Source organism: Oryx dammah, unplaced genomic scaffold (genome assembly GCF_014754425.2).
Source record: "Oryx dammah isolate SB20612 unplaced genomic scaffold, SCBI_Odam_1.1 HiC_scaffold_18, whole genome shotgun sequence".
Lineage (NCBI taxonomy): Eukaryota > Metazoa > Chordata > Mammalia > Artiodactyla > Bovidae > Oryx > Oryx dammah.
This window is the reverse complement of record NW_024070202.1, coordinates 56,841,487-56,862,966: the sequence shown is the minus strand read 5'-3', so window position 1 is coordinate 56,862,966 and position 21,480 is coordinate 56,841,487. Positions and strand designations below refer to the sequence as shown.

Sequence of the window (21,480 nt, the reverse complement as noted above, 5' to 3'; positions counted from 1 at the left end):
TATACATATGTATATTTTTGATAGAAGGTAGTTATTTCATTTTTTAAATCTTCTTATTGAAGTATAGTTAATTTACAATATTGTGTTAGTTTCAGGTGTGCGTTGTATATACATACCGCAACTTTATGCATCCCTCCTAAATAGACATTTAGGTTGCTTCCATATTTTGACTATTGTAAATAGTGCAGCTTTTCAAATTAGAATTTTGTCTAGATATACGGCCAGGATTAAGATTACAGGACAATATGGTAGCTCTATTTTTAGCTTTGTAAGGAATCTATACTGTTCTCGGTAATAGCGTTTCAACTTACATTCCCATGAAGGATTATTTCTAATGGAAAAAGTCATAAACATACTGAATGCTCACCAAAAGGGGAATAATTAAGTTTGGAACATTATGTAATGAGATTCAGAAAAATGAATGATGCAGTGGGCTATATAATGTCCATGATACATTATTGTGTGAAAAGAAATGCAACCCATATGAATAATATGATCCATAGGCATGTGGATGCAGCAAAGAACACAGTCTACGAAGACACACCCTGATGTGTTAACAGTAGTTACCTCTGGGAATTAGAATATATATGTGTGAAGGAAAAGAGGATATATGCTTTATTACTTTAAACTGGTAGGGTTATTGGGATTTTCAGTGTCTAATTCCAGTATCAGCTATGATTTCTCATTAATCACTCTAGAAAGTTAGCAGAGAGATCACTTTGTTGACAAAGGTCCGTATAGTCAAAGCTATGGTTTCCTATTAGTCATGTATGGATGTGAGAGTTGGACCATAAAGAAAGCTGAGTGCTGAAGAATTGATGCTTTTGAACTGTGGTGTTGGAGAAGACTCTTGAGAGTCCCTTGCACTGAAAGGAGATCAAACCAGTCCATCCTAAAGGAAATCAGTCCTGAAGATTCATTGGAAGGACTGACGCTGAAGCTCCAATACTTTGGCCACCTGATGTGAAGAGCAGACTCACTGGAAAAGACCCTGATTCTGGGAAAAATTGAGGGCAAGAGGAGAAAGGGGCAACAGAGGATAAGATGGTTGGATGGCATCACTGACTCAATAGACATATGAGTTTTAGCAAACTCAGGGAGATAGTGATGGACAGAGAAGCCTCGCATGCTGCAGTTTATGGGGTTGCAAAGAGTTAGACATGACTTAGAGACTGAACAACAGTGAAGCTTTATCCTTCCTTACTGATACTCCTTGTTTATTCAATTTCTAACCTAACCAAAAAAAATCTCCCCAAACTCTCCCTCTGCTACTTTGGTGTTTTCAGACACCTGCAATTAATGACTAGAACTAGCTCATTTCTTTTAAAGAGGTGATAAAGGAAAAGGTTATACAATTTTAGATCAAAGATTTTGGGTTATGAAAGCATGGGGGAAAGTTGAATTTTGTTGACTACGCCAAGAGCTGGGACATTAATAGATTTCCTAGCCCTCCAAGTTACTTGGGAATGAAATGGTATCAATCTTCACTGCAGGGGTTGATGAAATGAGACTCTGCAAGAAAAAAGTTTAGCACTGTATCTGGTTCACGGCAGTGAGGGTGAGGGTAAGGAGGGACTCCGTAACTATTAGCCATCATCACTGTTGGTTATATCAATACATATCACACACATTTATAACTGAGTGATTTAGATGCTCTAATAACATAAAGGTATTAATAGAGACTGTTTTATTAGCCTTGATATCCCAGACATCTAGTCAAGGTGCTCAACAAATATTTATTGAGTCAAGCGACTGACACAATAAAATGATAATAGTGCCTACCTCGTGGGGTTCTTTTCAGGATTAAATGAGTCAGTGTTAATCAACCTCTTAGAATAGTGCCGTGTATGTATTGAGTTGGCCAAAAAGTTTGTACAGGTTTCCATAAGATTCAGTTCCATGCTTTTTGAGGTCCTCAGCTCCTTTATGAGAATACAAAGCCCACCATCCTCTTAAGACTTTTGGTTTGAGGATCCATTTGGCAGCAAAACCAAACTGCTTAGAAGGCCTGGTGGCTCAGACAGTAAAGCATCTTCCTGCAGTGCAGGAGACCCAGGTTCGATCCCTGGGTTGGGAAGATCCCCTAGAGAAGGAAATGGCAACCCACTCCAGTACTCTTGCCTGGAAAATTCCATGGACTGAGGAGCCTGGTAGGCTGCAGTCCATGGTATCGCAGAGTCGGACACGACTGAGCAACTTCACTTTCACTATGTATCCCACCTAGAATGAATATTTTGTTTAGCTGCAGAAACACTGATTATTAACCTTTGATTATTCAGTGGACTCTTGACAATATGGGTTTGGGTTGTGCAGATTCACTCATACATTTTTTTTTCAATAGTTCAGTTCAATTCATTTCTGTTCAGCCACTCAGTCAGGTCCGACTCTTTGTGAGCCCATGGACTCCAGCATGCCAGGCTTCCCTGTCCATCACCAACTCCCAGAACTTGCTCAAACTCATGTCCATTGAGTCGGTGATGCCATCCAACCATCTCATCCTCTGTTGTCCCGTTCTTCTCCCACCTTCAGTCTTTCCCAGCATCAGAGTCTTTTCAAATGAGTCAGTTCTTTGCATCAGGTGGCCAAAGTATTGGAGTTTCAGCTTTTCAATAGTAAACACCCCAATACTGCACAATCGTAGCCGGTTGAATCAGCATATGTGGAGCTATAGATACAAAGGAAACAGATAGAAGGGAACCACATACACAGAGGACTGACCGTAGGTTCCGTGTGGATTTTCAATTGCATGTTGTTCAAGGGTCAAACTGTAGTTGCTACTGCTAGTACTCCTGGAGATGCTATGGGTGATACCACACAGTACACGTGCCACATTATCTTTATGGAATAGCAAACATTCTGATTTCTGAAATACATGTGGTATGAGGACTCTAGTTAAGGGACTGTGGGCCACTGCAATCATCTTTGGAAAGTCTTGTAACACAGGTTTCAGTAGCATGAATAGAGATATCTGACTTTGAAGAAAATTGAGAGCATGAAAAACTTATATGCTAAAAGGTGGCATCTGAATTTTTAAAATACAGATGAAAACCAGATGACTAATTAGCCTTTCATAAGATAAATGCCCTCCAGCCTGCCTTCACTCCAGTTATTTCCCTTCCAGTCTTATACTGGGCAAGGCGTAAGATTAATTAGGTCCTTCCTGCTGCTTTCTTAGGGACTTTCCCTGGTGAGTTAGCACCTTTTTATTTTTAGTGTCTCCCTTTCTACCAGCTCTGATTATTAATATTTCAACATGTTTAAGCTTTCTCCATGATAAATATTCCTCTAATAGCCCAAGTTCTCCTTCAGTAGACACCTTATACTCTTCTTGAAATACAGTTTACATCCACTACATCTTTTTCTTTTTTAATCCCTCAGTCTGTGACACCTTGGCTTCCCACTCTTACCAATGCACTGAAAATGCTCATCAAGTTTACCAAATATCCAATAATTCCATAGTGCATCCAGATGGGTCTTTCTTAATACAAATGTGATCAGGTCTCTCCCTTCTTAAAACCCTCCACAGTTTTCCAATGTCTTCATAATGAAGTCTATATATATTCAGAGAGGTTTATGTTTTACAACTCTCTTCTAAACTCTATAGTCAGTCCATCAATTCACAGATGTTGCCTGAATACCAACAATGTGTTAGGCAAGTTCTGAGCTTGAGGATACAGCAGTGAACCAGCAATAGTTTCAGACATCAAGAAGCTTATCTAACCTAGTAGCTAGGAGTTGGGATATATATAAACAAAAATATTTCAGATTCTAGTAACTATTAGAACGGTACAATGGCAGATGTAGTATATCAGGATATCTGGGTGACATTACAGCTGAAAGAAGGGGGCAGCAGAAGATGAGATGTTTAGACAGGCATCACCAGCCCAATGGATATGAATCTGAGCAAACTCTGGGAGAGAGTGAAGGACAGAGGAGCCTGGTGTGCTGCAGGCCACTGGGTCACAGAGTCAGACACAGCTTCACCACTGAGCAACAACATAGTTGAGAGAGCTGAATGTCTTAGCCAAACACGGCCAGCTCACTCCTACTCAGTTTTCAGCCAAGACTTCCTCTGGCAAGTTTTCCTCTAGCCTTAAGTTTGGGCTGGCTGCCCTAGATGCTCTGAAGCACTGTGTGTTGACTCCGTGTCTTCACCACTCTCATTTGCCCATGTCACTGCCCTTGACCTGTTTGATTCCACTCCCAAGAGGAACTGGTTGCTGGTTACATAACAACACTGATAGCACTTGGTATGCCTGAATTGCTCAATCTGTATTTCCTAAAGGATAGATGAAGTAATATCATTAAATAATTTTCCTGACCTTAAAGTCCAGTTTTGTTTTGTTTTTAGGCCCCACTATTTTGAAGAGGGACATGTGTCTTTTGAAAAAGTCAGTCACATGAAACATTCCACTCGTTATTTTCATTTGCTTTATTATTGTTAACATGAATATTAAAGCATAAAACTCAATACCTAGATTAAACAATGCTTTTTTGGCTTATGCTTTTCCACTTTTTTTTTTTTTTTAATTCCCAGGCTCTGTGAAAATACATAATCTTTTTCTATGTGAATTTTGAAATAAGTTATAAACTTCGTAAAACCTAATGATTCCTCAGCTGTGTTAAATATTCAACTTGTGATGATAGTTCAAAACTGCACAATTATTTTCCTTTTTAATCACATGGATTTCTGTATGTAGAGTAAATAAACTCTAAGATCCATCTATCCATTTAAAATTCTAACCTCAAGATTAAATATTAATACAAGCATGAAAAACATGATATTTTCAGGCTTGGACATATGCTAATCAACTGTCAAATAGATTACACCTGCCCAAATCTATTCTTTGTTTCATATGACTCAGCTTGTAAACTGATCCAAGGTAATTGAAAAATTCATCTGAGATCATACAACATTTAAAAGTCAAATAGAAGTGATCCTTATGCACTGTCTATATTAAAACTATGAATATGGCTCTAAGACACCATTGTTCAGTCACTAAGTCATGTCCAACAATCTGCGACTCCATGGACTGCAGCACGTCAGGCTTCCCTGTTCTTCACTGAGTTTGCTCAAACTCATGTCCAATGAGTCAGATGATGAGATGAGTCCATCTCATCCTCTATCGCATCCTTCTCCTCTTGCCCTCAGTCTTTCCTAGCATCAGGGTCTTTTCCAATGAGTCGGCTCTTTGCATCAGGTGGCCAAAGTATTGGAGCTTCAACTACAGCACCAGTCCTTCCAATGAGTATTCACGACTGATTTCCTTTAGGATTGACTGGTCTGATCTCCCTGCTGTCCAAGGGACTCTCAAGAGTCTTCTCCAGCACCACAGTTCAGAAGCATCAATTCTTATGGTCCAACTTTCACATTTATACATGACTACTGGAAAAACCATAACTTTGACTATATGGACCTTTGTCGGCAAAGTGATCTCTCTATTCTTTAATACACTGTCTAGGTTTGCCATAGTTTTTCTTCCAAGGAGCAAGGAATTTCATGGCTGCAGTCCCCGTCTGCAGTGATTCTGGCACCCCCAAAAATGAAATCTGACACTGTTTCCACTTTTCCCCTAACCACTGACACCATGAAGGCTTTTAATCATGCAATCCTTACAGTGTAACTATATCCACTGTCTTATAGTTCTTTATCCCTCAGTGAAAGGGACAGAGGAGGAAAATTAAATAATTTAGAAATCTCACTAGAGGATTAAAGACAGAATTTTAAAAGGGTTTGTGAGACTGAAGAGTACTGGAGTGGGGTGCCATTGCTAATCACTCAAAAAAAGACAGTAACCTAGCAACAATCTATACCACCTTTAAGGAAGATCAGGTGCATTCAAGTGCAAGGCACACTCAACTTGTGAACAAGTCATGATAGTTAAAACACAAGACAATAGATACGTTACACGAAGTCAGGAAATTAATGGTCTTTGAAGAGCAGCATTTCTGTATGTAGTCAAGACAGGAATACAGGTGAAAGGGGAAAGAAAATATTTGAAAGAGGATATTATATCAAAATCTGAGATGAATTACTATATTTTAGAATATATTAACACCCTTTTGCCGGACAAGGCAATGGCAACCCACTCCAGTACTCTTTCCTGGAAAATCCCATGGACTGAGGAGCCTGGTAGGCTGCAGTCCCTGGGGTCGCTGCGAGTCAGACATGACTGAGTGGCTTCGCTTTCACTTTTCACTTTCATGCATTGGAGAAGGAAATGGCAACCCACTCCAGTGTTCTTGTCTGGAGAATCCCAGAGATGGGGGAGCCTGGTAGGCTGCCGTGTATGGAGTCGCACAGAGTTGGACTGAAGTGACTTAGCAGCAGCAGCAGCAGCAGCAGCCTTTTGCTAATCTACATGTGACTTAAATAGTGCCATGACAGTCTCAGACCACACGGGGTTCAAAGGCAGAATTGATGATGTAAAACCTTTATATCTACCCCCAAATGAGGAAGAAGGTGGTCTTTTCCCCACTTTTTCTTTGATTACAAAAAATTCAGCCCTCTTTGTTCTTGGAGTTGCACTCTTGCTGGCCCACTTGTATCTCTCATAAGCGTTTTATGCTAATGAACTCTGCCTATCACTTCACCTCTTGCTGGAATTCTTTCTGTGACAAAAGAACCTGAGCTTCAGTAAGTTCAGGTGAGAAGGTGAGCAGTTTCAGTAGGAAAGAAGAGTTTTGAGTCCCCTCCTAAGTCAGAGATTGTGGGTTCAAGTCCCATCTGAGAAGGAGGGTGGTTTCACCAGCACTAGAGAAACCCTTCCATTTTGATGGTTTATGTATGGAAACTGTCTGGAAACTGAAGCAATGGAGGAGAAATAAACATAATTAATGACAGATGACAGATCATTCCTAAGACTGAGGACAATAAACTTCTAAGATTTTAGTGAACACCATAAAGGAAGCACTGTTGTTGTTTAGTTGCCATCTGTATACAACTCTTTGCGACCCCATGGACTGCAGCACACCAGGAAGCCTTAAAGGAAGGAAGCAATAAGGTTCCCTAAATCTTAGCAAAGATCAGACTTTTACAAACCAGACATCAATATTTTCTATTTAATGTTAGACTGTCAGAGTAGCATAGCATAGTGATTAGACTACAGCCTATAGAGAATATCAAATATAAACTCTGCCTCCATAGTCAGAATGTTGTAGCCAGAACTTCTCACTGTGGCTTTAGCAGGATGAAATCAGCTAAAATACATTCTCCCTTATTTTATATTAAGGTTATTTCTATTAAGATAATATATTCTCCCTTATTTTCTATTAAGGCAACATCACCACTACTAGACTTAGTCTATTTGATTTTGTTTCATTCGTTTTGTTACTCTATTTCTAGGTTACTTTATTGGACTTTGATGATAGATGTTTCAAATCTTATATGCTTATCCAAAATAAAAGTTAACTTCTTGGCTTGGGTACAGAAATTTTAAAGAGTCAATTTACAGAAGAGCAAATCTGTGGATAATCTGATAAAAAACAGAATTTAACGAAACCAGATAAAGCAATGGTCCAAAAATTTTCTGAATGATGATAAATAAGAAAAAGAGAAACTAAAAAGATATACTAAATAACACGGTATAATGTCACTTACCCTTAGTTCTTCTTTTGTACTGAAACTATCAAGAAGCTGCTGGTAATGTCTGTCTGTCATTTGCCGTAATAGGGACAGGAGGCAAGCAACAAACTCCCCCTAATGAAAAAAAAAAGAGCAAGCATATTTTTTAGCAAGTACATAAAACAACATCAACAACTTAACTTTCAACTCTCAAAGTGCTCTCAAATAGAACACTTGAAGGAAAAAACCCCACTATGATTCAAATTTACCCTATGATATTGTCTGTCTTAATCTAAATTAACCATGATATTACAGTCAAAATTTCTCCCTGTGATGATGACCATTTACTTGGTACACATGCATTTTATAATTTAGAGTGTTGTTTTTTTTTTTTAACTTAGGTGGAAGCTTTTCAGTAGGGCAGTAACTACATATACTTAAAGAAGGTGAGGCAATGAGGCTTCTGACTATTTATTAACCATTTACTGTGCCTTGGTTCATTGTATCATTTAAGCCTCCTATCAGTGTTCTAAGGTAGGGAATATAATACTAATTTTTTTCTTTCTTTTTTTTAATTGTAGTTGATTACAATGTTGTATTAATTTCTGCTGTACAGCATAGGGAATACTAATCGAAATAAAGTAAAATATAGGTTTGGTGGGCTAAAAAGAATTGGCAGAATTGGAGTTATTTCCAGCTTTTTATACTCCAAGCTCTTCCTATAACTTCCTGCTCAATATTTGAATTCCTATGATCTTCTCCAGCTCATTAGAGGGCCTATCAGCTAACTTGCTGGGTGGAGAGAAAGCCATATACAGCATAATGTTGGTTTCAATCTCCTTTTAAGACCAGTTAATTTTTAAAATTTTTATTGAAATATAGTTGATTTATAATGTATTAATTTCTGTTGTACAGCAAAGTGATTGTTACATAGAATGCATAAATTTTTTTTCATATTCTTTTCCATTATGGCTTATCACAGGATATTGAAGATAGTCCACTGTGCTATACAGGAGGACAATTTGTTTATCCATCCTGTATATACTAGTTTGTATCTGCTAACCCCAAATTCCCAATCCATCCCTCCCCTCTCACTCCCACTTCCCTCAGCAACCACAAGTCTAAGAACAGCTAAAGTTAAGTGTGATTCTTTTGTGCTTGGGTGCTATGCAACTGACTCCTATAAAATCCAAATCTTAAAAATTAATAATGAAAATTTAAAAAATGTATAACATCCATAGATTTGAGGACTTATGAAATTGTTATCAGGCTTCCCTGGTGACTCAGAGGGAAAAGAATCTGCCCACCAAAGCAGGAGACACAGGAGATATGGGTAGGTTAGATCCCTTGGTTAGGAAGATCTGCTGGAGAAGGAAATGGCAACACACTCCAGCACTCTTGCCTGGAAAATTCAATGGACAGAGGAGATCAGAGGGCTTCAGTCCATGGGGTCACAAAGAGTCGGATACAACTAGGTGACTGAGCACACACACACACAATCATTATTGCTGCATTTCCTGATGCATTTCTAACAAAATATTTGTTTTCAAGAAACTTTTGCTCAGCAAAGAATTTACCTACTTTTAAGTATAACAGGAAAAGGAGTACATCAAGGCTGTATATTGTCACCCTGCTTATTGAACTTATATGCAGAGTACATCATGAGAAACGCAGGGCTGGAAGAAGCACAAGCTGGAATCAAGATTGCCAGGAGAAATATCAATCACCTCAGATATGCGGATGACACCACCCTTATGGCAGAAAGTGAAGAGGAACTAAAAAGCCTCTTGATGAAAGTGAAAGTGGAGAGTGAAAAAGTCAGCTTAAAGCTCAACTTTCAGAAAACGAAGATCATGGCATCTGGTCCCATCACTTCATGGCAAATAGACAGGGAAACAGTGGAAACAGTGTCAGACTTTATTTTGGGGGGCTCCAAAATCACTGCAGATGGTGACTGCAGCCATGAAATTAAAGGATGCTTACTCCTTAGAAGGAAAGTTATGACCAATCTAGACAGCATATTCAAAAGCAGAGACATTACTTTGCCGACTAAGGTCCGTCTAGTCAAGGCTGTGGTTTTTCCAGTGGTCATGTATGGATGTGAGAGTTGGACTGTGAAGAGAGCTGAGCACCAAAGAATTGATGCTTTTGAACTGTGGTGTTGGAGAAGACTCTTGAGAGTCCCTTGGACTGCAAGGAGATCCAACCAGTCCATTCTAAAGGAGATCAGTCCTGGGTGTTCACTGGAAGGACTGATGCTAAAGCTGAAACTCCAATACTTTGTCCACCTGATACGAAGAACTGACTCATTAGAAAAGACCCTCATGCTGGGAAAGATTGAAGGCAGGAGGAGAAGGGGATGACAGAGGATGAGATGGCTGGATGGCATCACTGACTCGATGGACATGAGTTTGAGTGAACTCTGGGAGTTGGTGATGGACTGGGAGGCCTGGCGTGCTGTGATTCATGGAGTCGCAAAGAGTCGGACACGACTGGGCAACTGAACTGAACTGAAGTACATTTAAAACAGTATAAGCACAATAAAAGGGCTAACCAGTGGTAAGTGAATGTGGATTTAGAGAAATGCAATTTAATCAGGAATTGGATTCTTTGAGTTTACATGGGAAAATATTATAGACTCATATGTACAACTTGAGACTAAAAGCTCAGAGAAGTGGAATTTACCAATAGCAGTAGCTAAGTCAAGACAGTCAAAGCCACTAAGGCCACGGGAGGCCCAAGGATCCTACTTTATGGCCATGTTAGTGGTAAAGAATCTACCTGCCAATGCAGGTGATGCAAGAGATGCAGGTTTAATCCCTGGGTTGGGAAGATCCCCTGGAGGAGGATATGGCAACCCACTCCAGTATTCTTAACTGGAAAATTCCATGGACAGAGGAGCCTAGTGGACTATAGACCACTGGCTTGCAAGAGTCAGACATGACTGAGTGACTGAGTGCATGCCCACACACACACACACACACACACACACACGGTACCAAGAGAGGTAAGTTGACTCCTTGCATGTGTATAATAATTTGCAACACACAGATACGACATTAATATTTCTACACACTTTTTAGGGCAAATATTTAAGAGCTCTCCAGTATGGGTTAGCAGAAATACCCTCTAAGCTCAATATATTACTTTGTTAATGTCTGCACTTTTTAGCTGCTCTTATGTCTCAACCTGAAAACACAAATCTAGTTAGTGGAAATGCATTCAATTTTTCATCTTTGGTTTTTCTACATCTTAACCACACTATCTCCAATGTATCTACAAGATTAACATTCTTAGACTATTTATTTCAACATACATTCTGTCTATGAAAAGTGATATATCTTAAATGACATTATTTTTAATGATTTTAGTAAATCATAAAAATTACTCAAAAATGAGAAGATTTTCATTAAATATTTGCAGTCACTGTACTAAGAGAATCTCCCTCTGAATCCATATTATTGATTATTTATCTCTGTTACATCCGGTTTAGGCCCAATGCAAACAACTTGTCATGCTAACCTCTCATCCTGGCACATTTAAGACATGTTGTTAATTCCAATATCTACCTTACAGTGTCATTTTATTTATTCACTTCATCAGTTTAGGAACATTTAACCCTGTTAAAAGGCTGAGATGTCCAATATTTCAGACATATTTTTCACCTGTAATTTTAAGAGACTTTAAGTGCCTGCATGAAAGCCACAGACTCATAATTTGTTAAAAATAAAAAATTATTGTCGGCCAAGGTTCAATTCATATTAATGTTGGAATTTAAGTACAAATCACCTTTAGCAAGAACTCCACGCCACAGTGGTTGCATCCATATTACAACTAGATTGAGTATAATGGCCATTTCCACCAATACTTGGGAATAAGATTAGTAGATGGCTATAAGTTCTTCAAGAAACCTTCCATTATATATACCTAAATTTCCCCCAGAATTCCTCCTTACAGAATTCTGCCTTCTTCTTCCCTCAAACACAGTCCATAGCACACAAAAACTTTAGGCATGGCTTAGACATGGCTCCTGCTGAACTGAGTCACCCACACTATAAATGGTGCTGAACAGAACTATGCACACAGATGCATTTGCCAATGGTAAGGAACTCTGGAGTCCAATAGTTGCGGGGGTGAACAAATGGCCATATATGCCTCTTTATAAAATCTGCTTCCATGTACAATGAGATGTTTAAAAGGAACTGATTACAATGGTGCTCTGCTGCTGCTGCTAAGTCGCTTCAGTCGTGTTGGACTCTGTGCGACCCCATAGATGGCAGCCTGTGAGGCTCCCCCGTCCCTGGGATTCTCCAGGCAAGAACACTGGAGTGGGTTGCCATTTCCTTCTCCAGTGCATGAAAGTGAAAAGTGAAAGTGCAGTCGCTCAGTCGTGTCTGACTCTTACCGACCCCATGGACAGCAGCCCACCAGGCTCCTCCGTCCATGGGATTTTCCAGGCAAGAGTGCTGGAGTGGGTTGCCATTGCCTTCTCTGACAATGGTGCTCTACTCTCCCCCAACTCCCCCCAACTAGTGAGAGTATTTTAAAGCTTAAACCGCAGTTGGTAGAAGAACAAAAAGTACAATCCATTTAGATGGTAAAAATAAGGCCACTGTTATCTGGAGTTATGACAGGAGTGGAAGCCAGTCACCCTGTTGGTGTTGCCAGGAGACAGGGTGAAGATGTGGCACTTGCAGAGAGCTGAAACACTTCACCATGACACACGGTGGGACGGGCTTTCACCCACAGCATGTCTGCTTAGGGTGGGCACTTTTTCTGTAAACACAGAAAGGTGTCAGGGTAGGACTGCATGGAAAAGCTCCCTATTCAGAGAGCCTGTTCTCTAATTCAGAAAAAGGAAGAAATTAGGTCTTCAGTGCCCAGAGAAATAACCTTGCCAATGATCAGGACTTATTTCTCACCTTAGAATTAGTTAAAAAATAAGTAGCTCTTTAAGGGGCTTTCCTGGTGGCTCAGTAGTAAAATATCTGCCTGCCAATGCAGTAGATGCAGGTTCAATCCCTGGGTCAGGAAAATCCCCTGAAGAAGGAAACATTAAGCCATTACGGTATTCTTGCCTGGAAAATCCCAAGGACAGAGGACCTGGAGGGCTACAGTCCGTTGGGTCACGAGTCGGGCATGACTTAGCAACTGAACAACAATAATAAACAACAATAAAGCAGCTCTTATAGGAAACTGCCTTCAGCAGGAAGCCCCTTTTCCTTGTCACTTTAGCAGAGATACACTATAACTAACTTTTAAACGAGGCACCCTCATGTTCTACTCATCCCTAGCCCAACACACCTTTCAAATCTTTTAATCACACAATACTTTGGCTAACTGGTCCATTCTTTCTGTAGATCAAAGAAGTAGAAATGAAGACTAAGTAATGAACAAATGACCAGATCTCTTTTCTAGCTTTCCCTTCAGTAATCTGAACAAAATGTGTGACCGAACTGTATGAACAAGATAACACCTAAAGGACGATCAGAAGGGTTGGACAAATCTGCACACAGTTGAAGAATGGTGGTGATTCTGACACCCTATCTCAATGATAAACTGAGCTTACTTCCTTGTTTCTTTTAAAAGGTTTTGTTGCTGAGCAGAATCTTTGGAAGTGGTTTTACGGGATGCTGAGTTCATCATCTCCCCAGATGGCTGGCATTTTGATTAAAGGCATCTTTCTTTTCTACCATTTGTGAGTGTGTAATTGATCTTATAAATGGGAAGCAGCCAAACTCGATTCATTCAATAACAATAACAACATAGATATTACTTCTACAATAATAACAATATTATGGACTGGTGTTGCTACCACAATTACTAATAGCTAAAATGTACTGATATTGTTTAAACATGTCTATAGATTTGACGAAACCCTCAAACTCATGTTGAGATAAGTACAATTACTTTCTCAATTTTAAAGGCAATTAAACAGAAACTTGCCCAAGAGCATGTACAGGTAATCAAAGGGCAGAGTAGGATTCAGACAAGGTCTGCCTGAGGACTTGAATAAAAACCTATCTTGAAGCATAAAATCTATAAAATCTAAGATACCAAATTATTTAAGTGCACATTTCTTGCAAATTTCATCCCACATACCCAGAGTTTGGTTTGGTACACAACAAGGGCCACAAAACAGCTATGTGTGGGAAAGGTTTCACTTTATGTGATTTTCCTAAAATTGTAGCAAACCAGACAAACCCCCTGTCTGCCCAAATCCACCAATGAGCATCACTCACTGCCTTCTCAAGTCTCTTAATTTGCACTGATTATTATTCTGTGAGGACTTCCCAGGTGACTCACTGGTAAAGAATGTACCTGCCAAGGAGGAGACACGGGTTCGATCCCTGGGTGGGGAAGATCCCCTGGAGGAGGAAATGGCAACCCACTCCAGTATTCTTGCTGGGGAAGTCCTATGGACAGAGGAGCCCAGAGGGCTACAGTCCAAGGGGTTGCAAAGAGTTGGACACAACTGAGCAACTGAACTACAACATTACGCTGTGAAGACCTACAGGTCATGCATGGCCCAGAAAAATTTGACAGTTTCAACCCTGTTGATAGATACAAAGTAGTTTGACAAAGTGTTTTAGCTTTTGACCTTGGGCAGTCTTTGACCACAGGGAGCATTTCCTGTGATTTTGTTTGGTCGGCCATTATAATTTTAGGACTGTGTTGGAGCTGTATTGCCAGGAAGCAGTTGAAATGTCACCAGCAAAACCAAAATGAAGGAGACTTTCTTCTGCTTTTTGGAAGCTGGAGTATATATGTTTTTCCCAATTCCTTCTCCCCAAGTACAACAAAAACCCCTCCGTTATATATAAAACAAACAAGATGACTCTGGAAAGTGGAAAGAGAACAGGCCTGCTAGAGACCTCAGACCCAAGGAAGGACAGGGTGCAGCATTCTCTGGGTTTTCTTTTTGCCTCCGATATTCTGCCCCTGGAGTTGAAGAAGCTGGCCTCCTTGAAGTAACAGTAATTGCAACAATCTCCCTAACCACCCCCCACCCCTGCCTCCGCTCGGCACCTCCCAGAAAGCCTGCTTTCTTAAGCCAAAGCACCAGGAAAGGGTAAGTTTAACAAGACAAAACTTTAAGCAGTTACTTCTCTACTGTAGCTCAACATCACAAAAATCTGGCTGTTTTCAAACCTACAAGAACCAAATGGGGAGTCCAGATTTCCCTCTTTACAAGGCTGTGATGGGATACCCCAACATCTGTCTCCAGAATGGAGAGTCAAAAAGGGGGCAGGTATTTTCATGACCACTCATCTGTGTCAGTGAAGCCAAGGTAAGGAGCCTGGATTTCTGCCTCCAACTGCCCATCGTGAGTTAGCATCCTAACCCTTTCCTTGCTAAGTATTGTCACATAAAGCCATGTGAAACAGAAGGTTTAAATAAGATCTGGAGTCTTATAATACAAAAATGTCCAGATTTCAACTGAAAATCACTCATCATACAAAAACCCAAGAAGATCTCAAACCGAATGAAAAACGACAAGAGATGTCAACACTGAGATAATAGAGATGTTAAAATTATCTGACACAATGAATATAAAAATCAACTCAAAATGGTTCACAGACTTTAATATGACATATAAAACTATAATACTTTTAGGGAAAAAGAAAAAAAAAACCTAGGAGATAACCTTCAGAATAGAGGGCTAGACAAAAAGATTTCTTAAACTTGACATCAAAAGCATGATCCATCAAAGGAAAACTTGATAAACTGGACTTCATCAAAATTAAAAACTTTTTCTCTACAACAAAAAGACCCCGTTAAAAGGATGAAAAAACAAGCTACAGAGTGGGATAAAATATTTGTAAATGACATATTCAACCAAGGACAGCAATCCAATTAGAAAAAGGAGAAAAGACATAAAAAGACATTCCACTGAAAGCAATATATAGATGGCAAAAAAGTATGTGCAAAGATGTTTGGCCTCATTAATCATTAGGGAAATGCAAATCAAAACCATGATAAGCTACCACTACCCACCTATCAGAGTGTCCCCATCCTTCCCCACTCCCCAAAGCAACAACACTAAATGCTTATGAGATTCTGAGAAATTGGGTCATTCATTATACGCTGCATATATGAGAATGTAAAGTTATACACCCATTATGGAAATAGGTAAGGCCATTTATTAAAGACCAAAATAGGCTACTACCATACAATCCAGCAACCATACTCCTGGGAGTATTTATCCTAGAGAAATGAAGACTTATGCTTACATAAAAACTTGCATGAAAATGTCTATAGTAGCTTTGTTAGTAACAGCCAAATTCTGGAAACAAGATGGCCTTCGGTATAGCACATCTACACCATGAAAACTCCTGAGTATTAAAAAGGAACATATATATATATTTATATATATGTATATATACACATACACAATGATCTGGATGAATTTCTAGAGGATTAAGCTGACTTAAAAAAAAAAAAAGCCAATCACAAAAGTTATGTACTGTATGGTTCTACTTGTATAGTATTCTTTTTAAAAATTTTTTAAAAATCATAGTCGATTTACAATGTTGTACCAATTCTCTGTTGTACAGCAAAGTGACTCAAGTACAGCATTCTTAAAATGACAAAATAACAAGAAAAGGAGAACAAATTTTTCGGTTGACAGGCTTAAGAAGGAGGTGAAGATGGGAGAGAATTGAGTTTGACTATAAAAGGGCAAGATAGGGGATTCTTGGGTGGTGGAATATTCTGCATCTTGACTGCATTACTGTCGATATCCTAGTTGCGATACTGTGCTATAGTTCTAAAAGACGTTACCATTAGGGAAACTGGATAAAAGGAACATGGAATATCTGTATTATTTTTCACAACTGCATGTGACTCAAATTATCACAAAATAAAAATTTCAGAAAAATATGAGAAGACAGAAAAAAAAATTCAAAACAAACTCCCGCAAACTTTCAAATCCATAATGATCTCCAGTGGTTTTAAGAAAAAAACAGCATGTTTTGAGCATTTAGTATGGACCAAAGAGTTGCCAAATACACAAAGCTAACCCCATAAGGTAAGTGGCATTTCACACATGAAATTCCACCGGATCATGAGAATAGCTTGCTCTTCTTTTCTTTAATGAGGCAGTACAACTATTACATATATTAGGAAGTTTTTTCATACAATCTTTAACCTTTGTTTCTTAAAAGAAATTGAGTAACTTTGCTTCCCAAACCCAGAGCTTGGCAGGAAGAACCAGGTAAATCTCAGCTCTGAAAGCAGAGAAAATAAAATGCAATACAAGATGGCCATCCTTACGGCATTCAACCCTGGCACGACAGCCAGGGTGGGCTTTCTACTTTGTTGCTGTTTGTTGTTTATTCCCTAAGTCCTGCCCAACTCTTTTGCAACATCATGGTCTGTACCCCACTCTGTCCATGGGACTTCCCAGACAAGAATACTGCAGTGGGCTGCCGTTTCCTCCTTCAGGGGATCTTCCTGACCCAGGAATCGAACCTGCACCTCCTGGACTGGCAGGTGGGGTTTTTACTACTGAGACACCTGGGAAACCCTCTATTTCTTTAAGGGAAAGAAAAAAAAAACTTCATCAGGAGCTAGGCAAACATTCTTATGATAGTGGTTCTATAGTGCATGATTTGTAAAAACAGCAGCAAAAGGCCAACATTTTGGTTAATAACCATGAAAACTATAGCATCTACTGCCATTTCTGCAAGTGGTATTTAGAAGAATGTTCTGAATCAGACCTTAAAAAAAATGCCCACACTGGTCAACTGAATGTGAGTTTCAAATGTGAAAATTTATGTACCCATCCATCCATCTCTCTCTCCACATATAAATATATATACAAATAAACTATCACATAAATTATGTCTTAATATTTATAACTCATGTTACATTAGATTCATGAAATAGTGGAGCTTGAAGATATCTCAAAATCACCGAGTCAAGCTTCTATAATTTATAGCTGAGGAAACTGACCTCCCCCACCAACCTGCCACCAAATTAAGATCCTTACTAGCCATAGCGAAAAATTCACAATCAAAACTTAGGACCCTTGACTGCTATTGGTCTGTTTCACTGTTCTAACTTTCTCAAGCAATTTGATGAATGAAAAGAGAATGCACAATTATCAAGGAGACTGAGGATATAGAGCCACAGATTAACTTCAACTGGGCAAAATGGGGGAAAGTAAAAAAAAAAAAAAAAAAAAACTGGGCCAATTTGGCCTTTCTGCAATTAGAAATATCTTAATCCAAGATCTTTTAACAAACACGCATCTTACCTCCGTCCCCTGGTAAAAATGAAGGTTTTTACATACATTTGAAATGAACATAGATCATCTCCCAAGTTCAGATTCCCCAGATTCCTACAGCAACCCACCCTCAAAGCAACTGAGGCTTTAACAAGCACAACTCTGCAGTTTTGCGCCATGGCCTTACCGTGACATCCTGGAACTGAAGCCTCATGGTGGAGCCAGATGGCTGTGGACGACTGGTGATCTCCAAGATGGTTCTCAGCAGGATGTCCAGCAGGCTGGCCACTATCACATCTATTTCCTCCAGCACAGATTTTTCCTAAAGGAAAAAAAATAATAACGTGCTCAGGAAATTGTGGCCTAAAATAAGAGTTCTAACAAAGGACTCAAGCTTGTCAGTCCTGGACCTCCCCTAATTTATCTAAGTGAACGACCTTTCATAGAAAACAAAAGGCACAGAGATGTTAACACCTTACCCAAGAGTACGTGACTCTGCAGTGCAGTGGGAACCTGGGATGCAAGTAAAAAGGTTGGGTGATGGTCTGGAACACACCCCAAACTAATCTGGAACACCAGCTATGCCACTATCATGGTGTGTGTTTCTTTGTGAGTTAAGTTTGCCTCTCTGGGCCTGACAGTTCACTAAACATCCCTCTTGGTTTTAACAGTTTGTAATCTTTTTAAGAGTTTGTAATCTTTTCAGATTGTGTTTACATTTACTCTTCTCATCACTGGAGTTGCATGGGTCATTTTCCAAAACTCCTAAGTGCAAATGACTATTCCTATAAAGTGATTTTTCAGTTCAATTCAGTTTCGTGCAGTCGCTCAGTCGTGTCCAACTCTTTGTGACCCCATGAATTGCAGCACGCCAGGCTCCCCTGTCCATCACCAACTCCCAGAGTTCACTCAAACTCACATGCATGGAGTCGGTGATGCCATCCAGCCATCTCATCCTCTGTTGTCCCCTTCTCCTCCTGCCCCCAATCCCTCCCAGCATCAGAGTCTTTTCCAATGAGTCAACTCTTCGCATGAGGTGGCCAAAGTACTGGAATTTCAACTTTAGCATCAGTCCTTCCAAAGAACACCCAGGACTGATCTCCTTTAGAAAGGACTGGTTGGATCTCCTTGCAGTCCAAGGGACTCTCAAGAGTCTTTTCCAACACCACAGTTCAAAAGCATCAATTCTTAGATTCTCAGCTTTCTTCACAGTCCAACTCTCACATCCATACATGACCACTGGAAAAACCATAGCCTTGACAAGACGGACCTTTGTTGGCAAAGGAATGTCTCTGCTTTTGAATATGCTGTCTAGGTTGGTCATAACTTTTCTTCCAAGGAGTAAGCGTCTTTTAATTTCATGGCTGCAATCACCATCTGCAGTGATTTTGGAGCCCCCCAAAATAAAGTCTGACACTGTTTCCACTGTTTCCCCATCTATTTCCCATGAATGTAAAGATTAGCAAACAGCATTCAGTCCGAATGAATGATGTTAGTTACAGACTGGACTTAATGTCAGTGGCCATGGTGGGACTGCTCTCCCAAAGCAAAATGAATACTATCTAAGCCCCAGAACTTGAGAGAGAGAGCAAAATTTTCTGCACTGACTAAAGGTCCTGGATTTGAGTTCTTACTATACCTGCACCAGACGAAGGACTGTGACGACAAATGCTTTGTGTAGCAAGAAGATTACTTTTGCAAAGAAATCTTTTAGAAAGTATGAGTTTGAAGGACCCTTTTGGCTGGGATTTAAACTTTCTTACACTGGAAAGAAAACTACTAAAGATTTCTCCCCAGAACAGAGTTTCTGCTCTGATTTCCTTATAAGATAAGTGCAAAAATTGACCAAAACTTCAACAATGAAGTAGGAGGGAAAAAAAATCATCTGTACCTACACCCGACGTTTTTGGTTTTCTGAAGTAAGCTTTTAACTTACTTCTCACTCTCAGCAATGAGGGTTAGCAAAAACATTCTCACTAGGCACAGTATAGCTGTACTTTACTGAATTGGGTGTGTAAAAAGCAATGGTCCCTCCTATGCAGGCATCTTGCACCATACTTTCAGACACAGAGTTTCTGGCCTTTTTCTCTCAAGGGCCAACTCTGTTCCCACCAAAGAACCGATGCTTTTGAAATGCGGTGCTGAAGAAGACTCTTGAGAGTCCCTTGGACAGCAAGGAGATCAAGCTAGTCAACCTAAAGGAAATCAACCCTGAATACTCATTGGAAGGACTGATGCTGAAGCTGAAGCTCCAATGCTTTGGCCAACTGATGCAAAGAGCCGACTCACTGGAAAAGACCCTGATGCTGGGAAAGAGTGAAGGCAGGAGGAGAAGGGGATGACAGAGGATGAGATGGTTAGATAAGTATCACTGACTCAATAGACATGAGTCTGAGCAAACTCTGGACGATGGTGAAGGACAGAGGAGCCTGGTGTGCTGCAGTCCATGGGGTCACAAAGAGTTGGGCATGATTTAGCAACTGAACAACAACAACTGTTCCCACAGTACTAGAGTCCGGTGTCCAAGACTTCTACTGGAAGCACATGCCAGCTGGCTGCGGAGCTCTTCAGCAGGTGATCATAACTCCGAGGGAACAAAAATGGGGAAACGATAGCATGCTAGTAAGTGGGAGGCAGAGAAACAGGCATCCCAACATTCACTGCCAATCCTGCTTTGTAAAAGTTGTTACGGATAAGGCTGCATAGTAAACAGGTGCAAACTGATGGAACTAAACTAGGACATCCTTCGCACATGGACTTCACACCAGACCTCTGAACCATGAGCATGCAGGGGGTTACCCCTATTTATAAGCAAGCATGCGATTTTTCTCTGTTGACACTGCATCGTCTAATACAAACTGCAATTCCTCAAGAGTCAGGAACATTGACAGGAATTCCTAGAGCCATGACAATGGACTGGTTAGTAATGGTTGTGGTGCAAGATACCACCAGGCCCCTGGGCCTCTCTTTAGCTTTCACTATGTGCATAGGGCTTGGCCCAAGGCCTGTGGTCGAGCTCTGACCATCATCATCCAGTCTTTCACTAAATGGGCCCAAACAGACTGTCTTTGCAAGCAATAATTTATTCTTGCCAAAGAGGATTTATCAAGATTAAAGACACATGTGGGAGGCTTTGAGATTTCTAATTTTTCTCATTGGGTATTCAGTTCTTTCTTGAAATACAAGTTTAAGACACGCAGGTTATTTGGGGCTACAGCCATCCTACAAGGTTAAAAAAAAGAGATTCCTTTAGAAGAAAAGTAAAAAGTCCAACACAGATGGCAATGAAAACGAGAGTCTCAAAGGATGATTCTTTGGTGTTTTCTCAGAAGACTTAAAGAAGCCACCTGCTGGGCACTATATCCTATGACCTGTGTTTACTTACTGAGCTATTCTTCTTGATGAGACAAAATACGTTGCTAAGGATCCGTGCACACATGATCAGGTCCTTCTGTTCTTGCAAGTGCATGTGGAGGTGATGTAACACGACAGGTAAGAGAATGTACCGGGAATCTGGAGGGAGAAGAAGTATTAGTGTCATAGTTAACAGGCCCATGCAAACCTCGTGCAAATCCTTATCTACTCTTTAATTTTAATTGCTAAATTATTAACACATATAGTTAGAAAAGTACTCATTCTACAAAGTTGATACTGAAAAACAGTAGTCCCTTCTCCAACCCATGAC

At 40.0% G+C, this 21,480-nt stretch overlaps 1 protein-coding gene across 3 annotated transcripts in view; it reads right to left on the bottom strand.

The window, feature by feature from the left end:
- Nucleotides 1–21,480, bottom strand: part of DOCK4 (dedicator of cytokinesis 4) — a 468,492-nt gene that overhangs the window by 105,851 nt on the left and 341,161 nt on the right. For all 3 annotated transcript variants that reach the window (XM_040260165.1, XM_040260167.1, XM_040260166.1), the window contains exons 24-26: nt 21,181–21,308; nt 17,983–18,117; nt 7,601–7,699 (exon numbers count right to left, since the gene is read on the bottom strand). In XM_040260165.1, the coding sequence (XP_040116099.1) occupies nt 7,601–7,699; nt 17,983–18,117; nt 21,181–21,308 (362 nt within the window). The remainder of the gene's footprint in view (nt 1–7,600; nt 7,700–17,982; nt 18,118–21,180; nt 21,309–21,480) is intronic.